Genomic DNA, 16,620 nt, shown 5'->3' on the forward strand with positions numbered 1-16,620 from the left:
ATGCGCTGTGCTTTTTTTCCTCTTCAGTAAATGAAATAGCTGGCTCAGGATTGTCTCCCCGTTTTCCTGCATCAGTGAGAAGCACAGAGAGGCTAGTTCTGCTGCATACTGATTTTCTTTGTAAGCTTACTACCTTAAGTAGAAAGAAGATGCCATGCAGGTTGACCAGATTGAGGCTAGAATAAGAATAGCTGTGTTTATAGCTTCTTGCTAGGCTCTTGGGCATTTTTGCAGCAAATTTCTCTTTCCCTGTGTTTGGCTCAAGATTTAGCCTGGGTGGAACCTATTAGGCAGGTTTCTAACTTTGCCTCAAATGAAATCTTTGCAGGGCATGGGACTTGGCATTGTTTTGTTTGTTTTTAAACACTGCTTGGCTTCCACTGCAATGGTGGAACAGAGAAGGAAGGATCCCTGCCATCAGAGGGCACTTTGCATCTTTCTCTTGCTTTGTCCTGATCTCCAGCACTGCAGCAGCTTCTGCTTCTCAGGTTGAGCGAGGCTGCAGCACTCAGTTACAAGTGCATTGCCCTCTCTTAGGTGAGGATGACAAGCTGATCCTGTGTGACGAGTGTAACAAAGCCTTCCACCTCTTCTGTCTGCGACCAGCGCTCTACGAGATACCCGATGGTGAATGGCAGTGCCCAGCGTGCCAGCCTTCCACTGCCAGGCGCAGCTCGCGGGACAGGTGAGTGACCCTCCATTCCTCTGCGCTGCCACTGAGGCTCAGCTTTAGCCCTGCTCTCACCAGATGACACAAACAGACTGAGACAGAGCCCCTTTTTGTAGGTTTGAAATAGCCAAGTTAACTCAATGGCACTGGAACAATAGAAAAGCAATTTTTTCAGGCTGTAATGTTAACACACCTGTGTTGCACTGACCCATGACAACTTCAGGGGTTTTAATGACTAACTTCAGTTTGGCAGTGAAAACACACACAAAACATCAGCCAAAAGTGGATGCACTAAGGGCTGTTGTTTTCTTTGACTGAGCAGCTGGTTGGGTTGCTTTTTCACAGGGATGTAGTTGGTAGCACTGTAGCTCTGTATCCACTGGGCTAAGTTACTGTTGTGCTCTTGTCAAGTTAGAGCAGACATTACTGCAGGCTGCAGCTGAGCCCCTGCCATGCTATTAAAAATAGGGCTACAGAATGCCCTCTGATGGCTTTCTGGACCTGATAAGGACTCTTGCCTTGTTAAGGCAGGACTACAGAGGAAATGTGATTGGAGGAGGAATCCACGTTGTTCTGTGCAGCAAAAATTAGTAGTTGCCTCCTCTGACAGCAAGGGGTTGAACTGTTTTTTGAATTGCAAGCTGGAAGTTAAATGTACGTGCGATATATTTTTCTGTTAGCAATGTATGTCCTCTGCTGATGGTGACTGTGCTGCACGTACCTGCTTGTCAGAGAGGTGAGGCTATCAAATGGCGTATGAAGCATAAGCAGTCAACAGAAGCTCCGTTCCGGAGCAGCAGCACAAGAAGAGGTGTACTAGCTTGTAACATACAGGTGGTGTATGGCCTTAAAAGTATTACTTAAACTCTTGGCACCATTGGTCATCAGGCTTGTGTGACAGGGCTTCAATGCAGCTGTTCTTGCCTGAGATCATAGTGACTTTGCAGCAGGTGTAATCAGGTGGGGTAACACCTTTCCTGTTGTCTGTTCTCTGCTCTTGTCCTAGCTGCGGCAGGAAAAAAATGTCTGTCTGGGAGCACTTTTGCCCCCCCTCCCCGTACTGTGGGAGCTTATGCTTAGTCCTTTGACTGCTCAAGATCCTCTTTCTCCAGAGGATTGAAACTCCCACAACAGCTTTGCCTTTGTCCCCTTTTGCCCATGCATGGTGTTTTGTTTTCCTGTTTTTGTAATGGTTTGAACGCTTTAACAGACACATGCGACAAGTCAGAACTGTCCTGGGCAGGGAGTCTCTGTGGCTTCTGACATCAGCACAGAAGATGTCTGACTCTCTGCTCACTAATAAATACAAGCTTAGCTGTGAATAATAGTAAATGAGATCAGTTTCCTGTAGTGCACATGCAAGTGGTGTGACACATAATGGGAAAATATTCCAGCAGAAACAAAAAAGCCCCCTTTTTGAAACTCCTTAGGCCATGCCTGCAGACCTGGGTAAAATGGCAGCATGTCCTCTCAGGGCACGTCCACTGCATAGCAATGACAAACTTAAAATCCATTATCACGTGGCCAAGGTGCCTAGAACAGGAAAAAAAAATATACAGATTCAGCTGCTGGGGATTTTCAGCCCAGATGTGCAAGGAAGTGTCCTTTAACTGTAGCTACAACTCAATACTATCTGAAGTACCGCAGCTGCTCCAGCTTGAGACTGATGTTTGTTTTACATGGAGGTGCTCAGCAAGTCTCTGCCTGTGAACAAACGGTACAGAGGGCCCAGGGACTCTGATGCCCAGGCTCTGGTACAACAAATGTGTTTATCTGCCTTACTCTAGGAACTATGCAGAGGATTCTGTTGAAGATGAAGATGGAGAAGGTGAGGAAGCTTCTGATGAACCAGATGCTGAGGAGGAAGAAGAAGAGGAAGAAGATTATGAAGTTGCTGGACTGAAATGTAAGGCTTTGACCATGCAGGAAAGTAACAGAAAATATTTCGACTCTGCCTTCAGTGTCCAAAGGATGGACACTATGTGGGACTTGTGCTTTTCCTCGCACAGAGCGGGTTCTTACTTGAAAAGATGTCATAGGGCAAGGCTGTGGTGGTGCTGTACGTTACCTGGGGAGCTGGAGCGAACTCTCTTTTCTTTGTGGTAGGGTCAGCACCAGCAAAGATTGAAACCGCAGTGAGCTCTTGCTCGCTGCCCACTTGCTCCCCTGGGGACGCTGCTGGGACCATGAAGAGTGCTGCAAGGCGGCCAGGGCAGGGTGAGGCAACAGCATTCTCAGTTACTGGTATTGGCAGTCTCTGTGCCTACAGGGTTTGTTGGTAGACTGGGTGCCTAATAGATGCTTGTGGAGCTTTAACTACAATTCCCTCTCCTTGCTTTTTCCCTTCCCACTGGCTCATAACCTCTTAAATGCAGGATTTCTAGTGATTTGGCAAGGGGGCATTTTCCAGTAGTAGGACTAGCACTTTCTGCCCATTCCTGTGGGAAGGGACAGTACTCGAGGTGTAATGTGGCCTGGGCTGCCAGCACCCTTTGGCTGTGTACAGAGACCACTCCGGATGCATAATTGGATCATTCCTGGGCAGCTTAGTGAATAAAATAGCATTTTCTAGACTTCTCAATGACTGCTTCTCTGCTTAACCACTTCTTAGTATGTGTATCCACTTTTTTTTTTTAGGGGAATTTGACTCAGTCTCATCTGGGCAACTTGATTCACTGAAAGGATCAATCTTGGAATGGCACACTGCCAGCATTTGCGCTCTGTCAAAATGCCCTTGACTGACTTAAAATTAACTTCAGAGTATCTTAACCAGGGCAGATGGTGGGACCCAAAAGATTATCCCCTGTTCTTTCAAGGGTTTCCATCCAGGTCTATCACAGAATCATAGAATGGTTAGAATCAGTCCTGATTCCCCTGCTTTATTCTGGTTTCAGGGATGTTCACTGACACCCTGGCTGTGTATGCTGCTTGTTGTTCTGTGGTGTATCCATGTCCACACTTGGAGTGTGTTCAGCCTGTGTTGCTTGGCCAAGTCAGGAGCTGAGCCAAGGTTTCCAAACAATAGCAAAGGAGGGTTACAGTCACTAAAAATAAAGCGCTAAATGCAACCCCTGGTTTTAAAGAGCATTAACATGGAAAGGTCACTGTGGAAAACTTTTGTTTTAATAGAGAAGTCCCATTAATCCTCGTGGCGTTTATCCTGAGGGATATAACCTAGAATGTTGGACTGTCAGACATTTAACACGTGCCGCACGCTTGACACACAAGCAGAGCAACAGCAGGCAGACGTCCCACTGCCCCGACACACAGTCCTCCTGCGGGGGGCCCGGCAGGATGATTTATTGGCCAGGGCTGGATTAGAGGCCCCAGATGAAGCACTGGATACAGCTTGCTGAAGGACGTGTGACCAGGTGGAAGGAGCTTGGCTGGGGAAGAAAACCAACACATTCTCCTGATACGGAGGGGTCATGGGAGAAACTTAAGAGGAGGGAGCGCGTCAGCACGCCTGCATTTCCATCAGTGTGAGGCTCTGACAGGCAGACTAAGGCAAGTGCCTTTCTGTGGGATGTAATGCAGCAGCCCCGGTCTCGGGGAATAAAATCCCATTGTTTCCCACTGGCAGCACGTGGAGCAGCTCCCGGCTGCAGAAACTCGACACTTTTCAGGGGGGCTTAACAACTGGCTTATCCCGCTGTGTGGGGCTCTTGTAAATGCTCGTAAAAGCACCCATTCCCAGAGTGGTGAGGAGCAAAGGGGCAGCAGGAAACCAGGCAAACAGCAAGTTTCTGCTCCCAGGTCTTTCAGAAAGGATGTTGCAGTTACATTTGAGACAACTGTCTGTCCTTGCATTGCTTCCCCTGCCCTCCCTCCAGCCTTGGTGTGTCAGGGTCTCAGCGCTTGGTTCTGCAGGCAGAGGGGCTTGCATTTACAGCCCTGGGCAAGCCCTACCTGTAGCAGAGGGACTGGGAACTCCCAGGTCTCCCTCAGAGCTGGAGAGTCTGCTGGTGCTGTTGGGTGGCGTGTGACCACCTTTCAGCAGAAAGCTGTTGCCAGATGGCAGTGGCTGCTTTGAGAGTGTGCTGGGTGAGGACGGGCTGACGAGGAGCTGGATCGCTGCAGTATCTGGGTGCTCACTGGCTCCTCTGTGCTGGGAGCGAGGGTCTGCCTGGTGCATGCAGCTGGGCAAGGGGCTTGTGATCTCCACTTCCAGGTTAATTCATTCCTCTAAGCCCATGGCTTATATGTTTCAGTGAGACCCAGGAAGGCAGCCCGGGGCAAGCAGAGCACAGCCATGTACTCCTCGAGGCAAGGAAGGCACCAAAGGAAGAAGCAGTCGCTGCACCCTGCCAGGGGACCAAGGCAGCGGGCTCCGCCTGTCAACGGAGCAGACATTGATGAGCTGGTAAGAGCCAAATTGCTCCCCCGAGGCTGCTCACATCAGGAGTTATAAAGGAAACAGGTGTAATGCATCCTCCCCTTCCCAAAGAAATACCCTGAATCATATTGTGAAGCCCTGGCTGGGCTAGGAGCGGGTTAACAAAGGAGGCATATCCTTAAGGGCCCGGTACAAACGGAGCACAGATATGCCAGGCATCTTTCCCCAGCCGCTTTCACACATTGTCCCCCTTGAGTAGCAGGCAGCCTGCAGCTTGTTAAAAGGGTTTTAAATAGTCTTCACATGTCTCTGCAGAGAGGTGGGGAGACTGAGGGGTTCCTGGATGGTCAGAGAATGCCAGCAATGTTGGACCCTTGCTCCCCAGCCTTGGCTGTTTTCTGACAGTTGTTGTCCGTATGGTCACTCCCCAACTTCCAGGACATAATTTGGGTGGTTTAAGTTTCACTTGACATTTAAAGAATAAAACCTTATGCTCCTGAACAGAGCAATCCTGTGTGTGCCTGCTAGGCAGGGTGGAACTGCAGCATGCTGTGCTGTTTGTCCTGGGGAGGGACACACCACAGAGGATACGTGAGGATACTCCAGCCCCATGGGCACGTCACAAGCCCCTGCTAGATCTGCCATCTGTCCACTGAGCAGCACTGCTAGTGCTGGTGTGTCCTGCCACTCTTCCTGAGCACTCTTGATCGTGGTCTTTGGGCTCACTGCTTCTGATGCTGGGTGTGGAGGCACTGGCTAGTGGATCTTCAAGCTGGTCTGTGTTACAGATTGCAGAGCAACCAAACCAGCAAGCCCAGCATGGGCTTGGAGGGATATTCAAATGAGGACAGTCTCACTGGAACAGCTGGGTCGGGGTCTTTGCAAAATGCTGACTTAGGGAAGAGGACTGTGCTGGGGCTCTTGCACTTACTGTTTGTCCTGGGAAGAGACCGGCACCGGCTCAGGAATAGTGCCCTTGTTGTGGAGCCGTCCCATCATCTGATGTACCCTCAGCAGCAATGCCTTGCGAGCCGAGCACTCAGGGCTGCGGGGATGTCCCTGTGCTGGTGGCTGACCTGCTGTGGGTCCCCGGCAAATGGCTGACCTTGTGTCCAGCCTGCGTACAGGACAGCAGCGCTCGAGGTATCAGCTGCTCTTTGGTATTTAAAATGGCATGGTTGGCTCTGCAGGGTCAGTACAGCAGCACCAGTGCTCTCTGCCTCTCGTGTGCTGTCTGCCAGGGCTCGAGGAGGCAGGGAGAGGGAGTATACACTCTCCATTTGCTGTCATTTATTCTTTGGCTGCTTGTTTTGACCGTGCTGTTGTTGAACTGATCTTGAAAAAGCTTACCGCCCCCGGAGAAAAGGCAGGCTGTGTGTGAGCTATTCCCATCGGAGCTTCTGGATGGGGCTCCCATTCTGTAACTCAAGCTGCCACTGCATGTCTTGGCTGTTACTATCAAAGGTCCCACAGCAGAGTAGTTTGCCTCTTGATTATTGTGAAAGATGGCTGCATTTGAAAGACTTGAACTTTGTTTCTGCAGCAGTACTATGTATCCCTGCCCCTTGAGACACTAGCTTGTAAGTGAGAAGACTGAAAGGTTCTGTTAAGAACCAGCTTCTCTGGCCTCAAAACTGTTTGCTGAACGCTAAAGCCTGTAGTGGTTCCCCTTCTTTTAACAGCATCCTTTGTGTGGGCAGGTCCTTCAAACAAAGAAGATGGCACGTCGCCAAAACCTCGAGTTGCAGAAGTGTGAGGAAATCCTCAGCAAGCTCATCAAGTACCGCTTCAGCTGGCCCTTCAGGTGAGGGCAGGTGGCTTCCGTGGGCGCAGGACTGGCCGCAGGCAGTGGGTTGGTGTGGGTTGGCCATGCTGTCCTCCTGCGGGACCTGCGTGCTGGCTGCCAAACCGGGGGCTCAAAAGCAAGTTATAGATGGGAAGAAAGGGAGTGAGGCTGCTCCAGAAGAAACCACCACACGCTGTCAGTCCTCTGCTGGACTGAAGACGTGGGGCCCTTCTGAGGTGGTGTGGCAGGGTGGTAGGCTGTGGGCCAAAGAGGGGAGGCCGGGGTGGGTGCTTTCTGCAGCCCCCAGGGTTTGCAGGGCGCTATGTGGGCAGTGACAGGCACAGCCGTACCTGCTACGTGCCAGTCCCAGTGCCTGGGCCAGCTCTCTGGGCAGAAGGACACGCTGCTGTCCTTCCCGTCACTGTGCCATGGCTGCCGTGGGTCTGACACGTCTGTAGCGCTGTTGAGGTGCTGCTTGGGTTTGTTATGGGGCGGGGGGGAAGGGGATGCAGGGGGGGTGCAGCAAAGGGGGTGGGGGTGATTCTCACCCCTCTGTGGCTCTGCACAGTGTGCAGCCGGGGCCATCATTCTCCTCCTGTCTTTGTGGCTCTTTGTTCGGCAGGGAGCCAGTGGCCACGGAGGAAGCCGAAGATTATTTTGAGGTCATCAGCAACCCTATGGACTTCCAGACTATGCAGAGCAAGTGCTCTTGTGGCAATTACCGCTCGGTGCAGGAGTTCCTCTCCGACATCAAGCAAGTGTTCTCCAACGCCGAGTGCTACAACCAGAACAAGAGTCACGTACTGTCCTGTGTGGAGAAGACGGAACAGTGTTTGATTGACATGGTGCACAAACACCTGCCTGGCCACACATATGCACGCAGGAAATGCAAGAAGCTCTCTGTCAGGTGCCAGGGACTGGAGGAGCAAGAAGGGGACAGTGAGTCAGAGCCCCTTGAACATTCCCGGGGGCGGAAAAGGAAGAAATGAGGGATGGGGAGACTGGGGGGAGAGCCAGAGCTGGAGCAGGCCTTCTGGTGCTGTTGGGCGGCAAGATGGGTTGTCCGAAGGGAGCTGGGAAGCAGCAGGCACTTCTCTGTTAATCCAGCCTTCCCTTTGGCCTGTCCAAGTTTTTAATTTTTCTGCAATTTCCTCAAGTATTTTGTTATCTATTGAGTGAGCAGAGACGATTTACTGCTTCCTGCAAAATCCACAAAGCTCTGAATGAGTCTGTCCTGTTGGGAGGGGAAGGTGGGAGGGGAGGGGAAGGCCTGGCCAAAGCCTGGCTGGGCAGGGGAGCAGGAAGCCTTCTCCAGCCTGGGTGCTGTCGGCTTCCTTGGGATGAGCCACTTCCTCCCCTCTGTGAGCAGCTGGAGCGCGGTGGGACCTCTGCGTCTGCTGCCTGCGATGTGAAACCAGCCTTGAGCTAGTACAGGGAGGGATCATATTGCTCTACGGAAGAACTGGCTGCGATCAGGCCAATGGGCTGCTAGTTCTTGTATGTATATATTTATATGGTGTTAATTTTGAGCCCCCAGTGAAGGGCTGCATAGGGCGAGCGAGCACTTACATTTATGGAGATATGCCTTTCACCAGCATCCTACAAAATTGGCTTTGAGGTGCTCCTGCTTTTCCCCTCTCTCTCTTCTCGGGGAGCGATCTCTAGAGGTTGCACTCCAAAGAGCACAGCTCTTCACGTGTACGTGGCGAAGAGGAGTGGGTTGGCTTCCCTGCTCACCTTGAACAGCACACAATCATGTAGCCCATTGGATGACCTGAGTGCCAGAAGCATACTGGAGAGCATGGTTTTCTGCAGGCCCTGTACGGAGCTCCAGGGCAAGGGGAGCAGCAGAAACATGGTCTGTGTAACTTTTTAAATTAATTTTCTAGTTAAAAGTGGCTTGTTTCTAGCTGTGATCTTGTACAAAGAACACCTGTAAGATACTGTTGTCTTGCTTTGGCACATGTACAGTTTATATGAAATCGTGTTTGCTTTATATTTTTCCCCCTCTTAAAGCTCATTTTCCTAACAGTAGCTGGAGTTACACTGGGGGACTTGTGGCCGGGGGGTCTCCCAGTACCTCTCCAGCCGCGCTATCACCATGTTTTATAGTAATACCTTCCCTGGCTCACCTCCCTCGCACTCCCCCAGCGCAGCGAGGACCGGCCCACCAGCCCCATCCTGCTGGAGGCTGCTCTGCCACGGCCCCAGCAGGGTCCTGCTGCCCGAGATGCTGCCTTTTCTCTGAGAAAAGGGTGTGGGTTTTTTTTCATCACCTCACCCTCTCCCTCATGACAGGTTTTGATCATACAATCAGGGCTTGAACTTTTTATTATTGAAATCTTGAATTTGGAACAAACCAGCCGTGGGGCTGCTCTATACTGGTTTGTAACAGAAAAGCAAAAGCAGCTTGTTGCAGCTCCTGTGATTTGAGAAGAAAAGAATCATCGATTAAAAATTGCAGCCGAGCTTTGTGAACTTTTTAGGGTGGGTGGGTTGTTTGTTTTTTTTTTTAACAGGTATTTGTTTCAGTTCTGGACTGTTGATGGCTGCAGAGAGGAGGCAGGTTTCCAGGCCCTTCCCTCTTCCCCTCTCCCCAGCCTCAGCTCCCTGCCCCACAGAATAGCACTGACTTTTGTATTTCGCACGTCCCCTTCAGAGGCTTCGTTTTGTCCTGTTCATAGAGAACAATTTCTGCAGGTCCTACACGGTGAAACCTTTGGAACTGTACGTTTTTTAAAAATAAATGTCATTGGGCGGGGGGGGGGGGTCTGCTAAGGGCTGTACTTGTAATAAATTGGAAGCTTAAAAATAAACATTATGTACTTGTGTTTGTAAAACTGGCTTGCAGCGAGTTCTTTGCAGGCCCCCTGTGCTTGTGCGGGACCGTCGGGGATGTCTCGCCTCTGCCTTCCCCGGGGTCCCCATCAAACCGCTGCCTCCAGAGGGAACACGGAGTTGAGGGCTTGGGACCAGCGAGTCTGGGCCAGGTCAGTGCGGCTGGAGGGCTGCTCGCCTGTGCTCTGATCCGGGGTTTTGTACCAGCCCCTGGGTCCTGCTTCCCTTCCCGCTGCCCTCACACACCCCCTTCCCCAGCTCTGCTGGCCTGGCCATGGCTGCTCGGGGCTGGCCCTCTTCATCCAGGGACAGGGCTCTGCTCCTCCTGCCCCTGGCCAGGCTCACTGGCTGCGGGACGCGCTGGTCACCCCTTTCAGTCCCTTGTCTCCTGCAGGCTGCCAGTGTGACGCTTGTCCTCATACTGCAGCATGCTGGGTGGCACTGGGTAGCTTTCCTGAAGTGAATACAAGGGGGTGATGGTGGAGCCGAAATGTCTCTGCTCCTTCACCCCAGCATTGCCTGGCTGCACAGCCGTCAGAAGTGCCTTCCTCGGTTCGGTCATGTGTGTTTTACAGCTGCAGCTCAGCAGGGACCTTGCTGTGTCTCCCACCCACCATCCTGGTCCCCAGCAGCCCAACGGGGACACGCTGGGTGCTCTGACCGAGCTGCAAAGGCAGCAGGGGCTGAGGAGGCGATGGACTGGTGCTGATATACAACCCGTCAGCTGTGAAACAAAGGTGTTGACCAAAGTTCTGTTGGCACTGCCTGGAGGGTGATGGTTTCCTGGGTGTCTTCATTGTTCTCCTTGCTCAGAAACTGAGCTGGGAGTGTTCCAGCCAGGTCCACCTCTGCTGGGCTGAGGGAACCCCCTGATGAGTTTTGAGGGCTCAAAGGCTCTCGGCGATGGACGGGTGCTGCTTCCCCACAGAAGATGCATCCCCTCTCCACAAGAGGTGGCTGGGCCTGCAACAGGACCTGGGGCAATGGGGGTGTGACACACACTGTGATGTTTCCAGGCCTCAGCATGGAGACCTCACACCAGCATCTGCTTCGAGACCTTTTCGGAGCCTTGCTTTTTATAGCAGCGCCGGCATGGCACTAGAGTCCTGTGCAGGGACTATAAATAGCTGTCCCCACGCCTGGCAGGCGGTGTGCGGGGCTGGCGGGCAGCCGTGGCCCTGCTGACACCAGGGACTGGGGGACACTCACTGGCCTGGCTGCACCCACTGTGTCACCACGGCTGGCCTGTGACACTCCCTGGGGAGCACCTGGGGCTCCAGCACAGCCCCAGGGGAGGCCATGGGGCTGCAGCGGGCAGGAGTCTTGAGCTTGGTCCCCCATCGGCTTTCTCATTACCATCAACCAATTAATAGTCTGGCTAACTTGGGAGTTGTAGCACTTCCCTAGAGCACAGCGACTTTCCTTCTGCAGCTCAAAACCTGGAGGATGCAAGGGGGAATAATGGCCACGGCTCAGGGAGTGCTGGGGGGCATGAGGCTCGGCCCCCTCCCTCCTGAGCTGGCCCGGGGCTGTGGGTGTCCTGAGCCCACTCTGGCCCAGCGGAAGCTCCGGCTCAGCCTCTGCATCCATCCCTCCTGCTGGCAATGGGGGCAGGCAGCAGTGCCCGAGCTGTGGGGCTGCCCCCCCAGGGATGGGGCAGCGATGAGCCCTTCTGTCCCAGCCCTGCTGGAGCCGGGGACTCGGCTGCTGTGGGGCTGCACCGAGTAGGATGGAGACGAGCTGCAGGGATGAGCTTGGGGTAGGGAGGTACAGGGGAGAGCTGAGCCTCCCCAGCACAGGGTTGAAAGCGGCTGTGACATGGGGACAGGCGGTGTCCCCTGCACAGTGCCCTCTCAAGGGGCAGCTCTGCTTTGGGGCTGGCTCCATGGAAAAGCTGTCTCGGGGCTGGATGCCTCCAGCAGAGTCGGCCGGGCGACCGGCGATGACAGTGAGTGGTGGTCAGGCACTGTGGCTCCACCACAGCCCAATAGCGGGAGCCTGGTGATCTGGGCCAGCGCCCGAGAGGCAGTTGGCAGGAGCCAAGGTGCTCAAGGGCGGGCTGTCCCTGCCATGAGCTGCGACACGCACACACCTCGGCACCATCACTGTGCCGCAGGCTGGACCTGCGAGCCAAAGGTGCACCGAGCTGGCTCAGGGCTCAGCCTGCCTGCAACCTTGGGGGGAGTCCGGCACACAGGCTGTATCCCTGGCAGAGGGACAGGGCCGTGCCCCCCTCCCTGGGCACCCCCAGCCCTGCACCATGCCCTGTTCCCCGCCCTGGACTTTGGAGCCTGTCCCACAGCCAATATTGACTCTCCTGCCCCAGGTCATGGCCTTTTTATCTGCCCAAACAAATTCTCTTGTGGCAGCTGGGGGAGCCCATGAGGCTGCTACACACCCCCCCCCAGCAGTGGGGGTCCGGGGTGGGGGTGTGTCCCTACCCTGGTACCACCACTGCCATCAACCAGGGGCATGCCTGCCTCCCAGCACCCCAAATCAGGCGTGAGCCCCTTGGTGTCCCCCCACCCCGCCCTGCCACCGGCACCTTCGCACCTCAGCTGCTGTGCTGGCTCCCAGGGGAGGCAAAGGCTTTTCTCATATCAGTCACTCAGCTTCACCCCGCCGTCCCGGGGGTGCCAGGGGGCGGATGAAAGGACTTCGCCGCATCAATCACGGCAGCACAAAGCCCCGGTGGAGGGCGAGGGGCTGCCGAACCCAGCCCTTGCCGCCACCATCACTTCAGGGAGGGGGGTCTCACAACTCTCCTTGGGCTCCTGCCGGGGCTCAGAGCTGCCAGGCCTTCACCGTGGGGGGGCGGACCGGGGGCTGTGGGTGCAGGCGGGCAGCGGGTGCTAATTTGCGTGCTGAAAGGACGGTCCCTCGCCGGCTTCTTGCTGCCTGGGTAAAAGGGACAGGGGCCCCAGAGACCCTTACTGGGGCCCAGCACTGCCCCAGCCTGCACGCTGGCTAATTAATGGGCAATTAGATGATGGACAAGTCAGCATCACTAGGGCTGCCCCCTGTCCCTGCTCCAGCCCCCTGCCTGCCATAGGTCGCATGCTGCCTGCAGAGCCCATCTCCCCCCCCACCCTGGCACTGGGCACCCACCAAACACACCCCCGGGTGCAAACCAGTCCCACACACTCTCTGCAGAGACGAGCTGCCCCCCCGCGCCCCACCAAGGTGTCTGGGGCAGGGTGGGCAGCAGCCCCCACCGCTGAGTCCTGCAGAGCCACCCTGCCCAGGAGGATGGTGGCACTCACTGCCCATCTGGCACCCCGGCCCCGGCAAGGATCAGCTGAGGCTTGGGTTTCCCTCCGGACAATGGGGAAGGCGAGCTGGGATTGTAACCGGAGCAAGGGATAAAAAAAGCTGCCCAGAAGTTTCCATTACCCGCATCACAGAGTCCTGCATGGGACATCAAAGCTGAGCCCTCTCTGCCCCAAGGTCCCGCGCCCCCAGCCCATCACCCTGGCTCCCGGCCTGTCCTGCCCGAGCCCGGCACTGATGGCACCAGCACAAATCACCTACAAAGCCCGGAACAGAAAAGATGATTCATGAGTGTGACAGCGCAGGAAAACCTTCCTCCCCGGCCGGGAGGCAGTGAGTGACAGAACCCATACCAGAGAAGCACCGGGGGGAGCCGGACGGGGGGAATTCCCCTGGTACCACGCTCCCACAGCAGCTGGTGGCACCCTGGTCCAGCACACTGCCCCTCTTTCTGATGGCAGGAGAGCCCCTCGGGCCCCGCATGCACCCGCCACAGGGAGCACAGTCCCAACCCGCTGAGCTTTGGGGGCGTCCTGCAGGGCCGCTCGCAAGCCCCTCAAATTCCTCCAAACAGCACCAGGCTCGGTTGAAATAGCACATCCAGGGTTTATTGTTTTTTCCATTCCTCGCAGCTAATGATTAAAAAAAAAAAAAAAAAAAAAAAAAAAAAAGTCTAAAATAAATTACAGAATTAAATAAACACGGACTGGATTATTTCCCTCCCTGTCCCATCCCCGCTGCCCCCCCCTCCCAAAGAAAGCATTAGAAGAGTCACTGGATTTGGCAACAGCAACAACAACAAAACCCCTAGGAAAAAGCAGCTACTTGTCAGGGTCGAGTGGTGCCAGGAGGGTCCCACATGCCTCACCGTCCCCCACCAGTGTGCGTCCCCCCTCCTGCCGACGCTCAGCCCCTGCCCTCGTCCCCCCAGGCATCCCCTTGCCCCTTACCCGTGAGGCTGGCTTCCCCCGGCGCGCCGTCCCCGGGGAGGGGGCAGCTCCCGCTCTAGACGTGTGTCGGGTTGTCCAGATACGGGTCCGTCTTGGTCATGTGCAGCATGACCGTGGGGGCTTTGTAGTGGCAGTGCACCCCCCCGCAGCTCACCCCGCTGCAGGGCTTGCCCCTCGTCCTCACACCCAGCTTTCTGTTGCACAGGCTCTGCCAGGTCTGCAGCGTCTTGGAGCTCCACACCCACACCCCGCTGGTGATGCCCACCACCAGCGACATGAAAATCTTTAGCATAAAGACGGCCACGGTGGGCACCGAGGCCTCCAAGGAGCAGTTGGCAGCGCGACGGCCAGGGAGGTGCAGGCAGCCGCGCTCCAGGGCCCTGAGGTTCCAGTAATCCACGTTCAGCCGCTCATAGAAGTAGCAGACGATGACACAGGTGGCCGGGACGGTGTAGAGAATAGAGAAGACCCCGATCTTCACCATCAGCTTCTCCAGCTTCTCCGTGTTGGTTCCGCCCGTCTTCATGATCTTCCGGATGTGGAAGAGGGCAACGAAGCCCGTGAGGATGAAGGAGGTGCCAATGACCAGGTAGCAGGAGAGGGGGATGAGGACGAAGCCAGTCAGAGCGCTGACGTCCATGCTCCCCACGTAGCACAGCCCCGTGAGCTCGTCCCCCGCCACCTTCCGCATAGTGAGGATGACAATGGTCTTCATGGCTGGGATGCCCCAGGCGGCCATGTGGAAGTAGCTGCTGTGGGCCTCGATGGCTTCGTGTCCCCACTTCTTCCCGGCAGCCAGGAACCAGGTAAGGGTGAGGACAACCCACCAGAGTGAGCTGGCCATGCCAAAGTAGTAGAGGATGAGGAAGACGATTGTGCAGCCCGTGCTCTCCAGCCCTTCCTGGATGATGTAGAGCTCGCCATTCTCCCGGTCGCAGGCGATGTTCTCGGCCCCTGCCACCGAGCGGATGATGAAGGCCACGGAGTAGACATTGTAGCACATGGAGAGGAAGATGATGGGCCTCTCGGGGTACTGAAAGCGGTGGGGGTCGAGCAGGAAGGTGAGGACAGTGAAGGCGGTGGAGACGAAGCAGAGGGTGGACCAGACGGCCATCCAGATGAAGGCGAAGTCCTTGTCCTCCCGGGACCAGTAGACATCCACCCCGGGGGAGCACCTGGGTGCGCAGGAGAGGCTCTTCTCCACGTACTGGAACTTCTCAGGGTTGTCGCAGGCCCCCAGGCCGTTGGGTCCCCGGCCCTCAGCAGTGCCCGGCGGCCAGGGCCGGGGGGCCACGGGCAGCATGCCCTGGCCCTTGTGGGGCTCGGCAGCTGAGGCGTTCTCGGGGGCCTCCATGCAGAGGGCGTTGGGGTCGTTCTTGGTGGGCAGCTTGCCGCAGTCGAGCGACTCGGGCCAGCCGAAATTGAACTGCTCCATGATGGGGACGCACTTGTGGCGGGCCTGCTCGCACATGGGGCGGCAGGCGGGGATGCTGGCGCTCACCTGGTCGGTGCACATGGGCGCGTAGAGGGAGCAGAGGAAGAAGCGGAGGTGGACGTGGCAGCCGTACTCCACCAGCGGGGCGAACTCGTGCAGCTTCAGGGCGGCCTCGCGCTGGCTCTCGTGGCCCAGCAGGTTGGGCATGCGGGTCAGGTTGTACCCGATGCCCCGGCACATGGGGATGTCGACGGGCTGGCACCGCGCCGCCCGCCCCCGCGGCCCCTCCAGCCCCCCCAGCTCCAGCCCGCGCCCGGCCACCGCCAGCTGCCACAGCACCCACAGGGCCACCCGCAGCCGCGCCGCCGCCATCGCCCGGCCCCGGCCCCCGCGGCTACAGCGCCGCCGCCATCGCCCGGCCCCGCCGCCCCCGCGCCCCCGGGCCGGCCGATCGCTGCTGCTGCTGCGGCGGCGGCGCCGCGCCGGGGCTGCTCCCCCCGGCCCCGGCCCCGGCCCCGGCCCGCGCCACCCCGCGCGCCATGCGGCGGCGGCCCCGCACCGCCCCGCGCCCGCCGAGCCCCGGCAGCGCCGCGCCGCGCAGCGCCCGGGACGGCCCCGCCGCGCCCCGCCACGCCCACCGGGACACGCCCCCGGGGCGGGGCCGGGGGGACACGCCTCTCCGGGGGAGGGGAGGGGCGAGGCGGTGGCGGGAGCCGCCACCGGACCGGCACCGGGAGCCGCACCGGGCCGGAACCGAGCCGCAGCCCGCACCTGGAACCGGCGCCGGGACGTGCGCCGGGAACGGGACCCGCGTTCGGGACCAGTACAGAGCGACGCACCGGGAACCTTCCCGCGGCTGCGGCTGGACGGCAGCGCAGGCGGCACCCACCCCCGCACCGCGGGCGGGGGGCACCCGCCGGTGAACACCCCAGCGCGGCACCTGACCCCCCCACACACCCCTAGCCCTGCTGGCACACGGGGGGGTACGTGCACACGCGTGCACACGCAGGCACAGAGCCAGGCTCGGCACCCCCTGCGGCCCCACACGCCCAGGGGGCCAGCCGTGTGCATTGGCACACGCGTGTGCACAACCCCACACACGTGTGCACGCTCCCTGCACCTCCCAACGCCCGGGCACAGGAACACGCGTGGCCTTGATGGTCTCCCAACCCCATCAGGGGACCTTGGCCCACTCCCAGTGGCACAGTGGCGTTTCGGGGGTGAGCAGCTGTGCGCACCCAGTTGATGGTGCCCATGGGGCTCGAGGGCCATGTCGGGACAGTGGCTCAGCACCAGCACCCACGGCATGGGCTGGGAGAGCCACATCGCTGCCTG

General features: G+C 57.0%; 2 protein-coding genes across 2 annotated transcripts in view; one reads left to right on the forward strand and one right to left on the reverse strand.

The window, feature by feature from the left end:
- Positions 1 to 9,599, forward strand: part of BAZ1B (bromodomain adjacent to zinc finger domain 1B) — a 50,209-nt gene extending 40,610 nt beyond the window's left edge. The window contains exons 15-19 of the mRNA XM_074160802.1: positions 538 to 685; positions 2,458 to 2,576; positions 4,882 to 5,033; positions 6,707 to 6,810; positions 7,415 to 9,599. Of these exons, the coding sequence (XP_074016903.1) occupies positions 538 to 685; positions 2,458 to 2,576; positions 4,882 to 5,033; positions 6,707 to 6,810; positions 7,415 to 7,781 (890 nt within the window). The 3' untranslated portion in view covers positions 7,782 to 9,599. The remainder of the gene's footprint in view (positions 1 to 537; positions 686 to 2,457; positions 2,577 to 4,881; positions 5,034 to 6,706; positions 6,811 to 7,414) is intronic.
- A 3,566-nt stretch (positions 9,600 to 13,165) lies between these two features.
- FZD9 (frizzled class receptor 9) lies at positions 13,166 to 15,657 on the reverse strand. Its single transcript, XM_074160494.1, has 2 exons — positions 13,851 to 15,657; positions 13,166 to 13,532 (listed from the first exon to the last, which is right to left on the reverse strand). Exon 1 carries the CDS (start codon positions 15,655 to 15,657, stop codon positions 13,906 to 13,908), a length of 1,752 nt encoding a protein of 583 aa, XP_074016595.1. The 3' UTR covers positions 13,166 to 13,532; positions 13,851 to 13,905.
- Between the last annotated feature and the right edge of the window lie 963 nt (positions 15,658 to 16,620).

Source organism: Numenius arquata, chromosome 18 (genome assembly GCF_964106895.1).
Source record: "Numenius arquata chromosome 18, bNumArq3.hap1.1, whole genome shotgun sequence".
In the NCBI taxonomy this organism is placed as follows: Eukaryota; Metazoa; Chordata; class Aves; order Charadriiformes; family Scolopacidae; genus Numenius; species Numenius arquata.

Bases quoted from the DNA above. Each gene is read 5' to 3' on its own strand.
- FZD9 (XM_074160494.1), bottom strand. From the start codon at position 15,657: ATGGCGGCGGCGCGGCTGCGGGTGGCCCTGTGGGTGCTGTGGCAGCTG.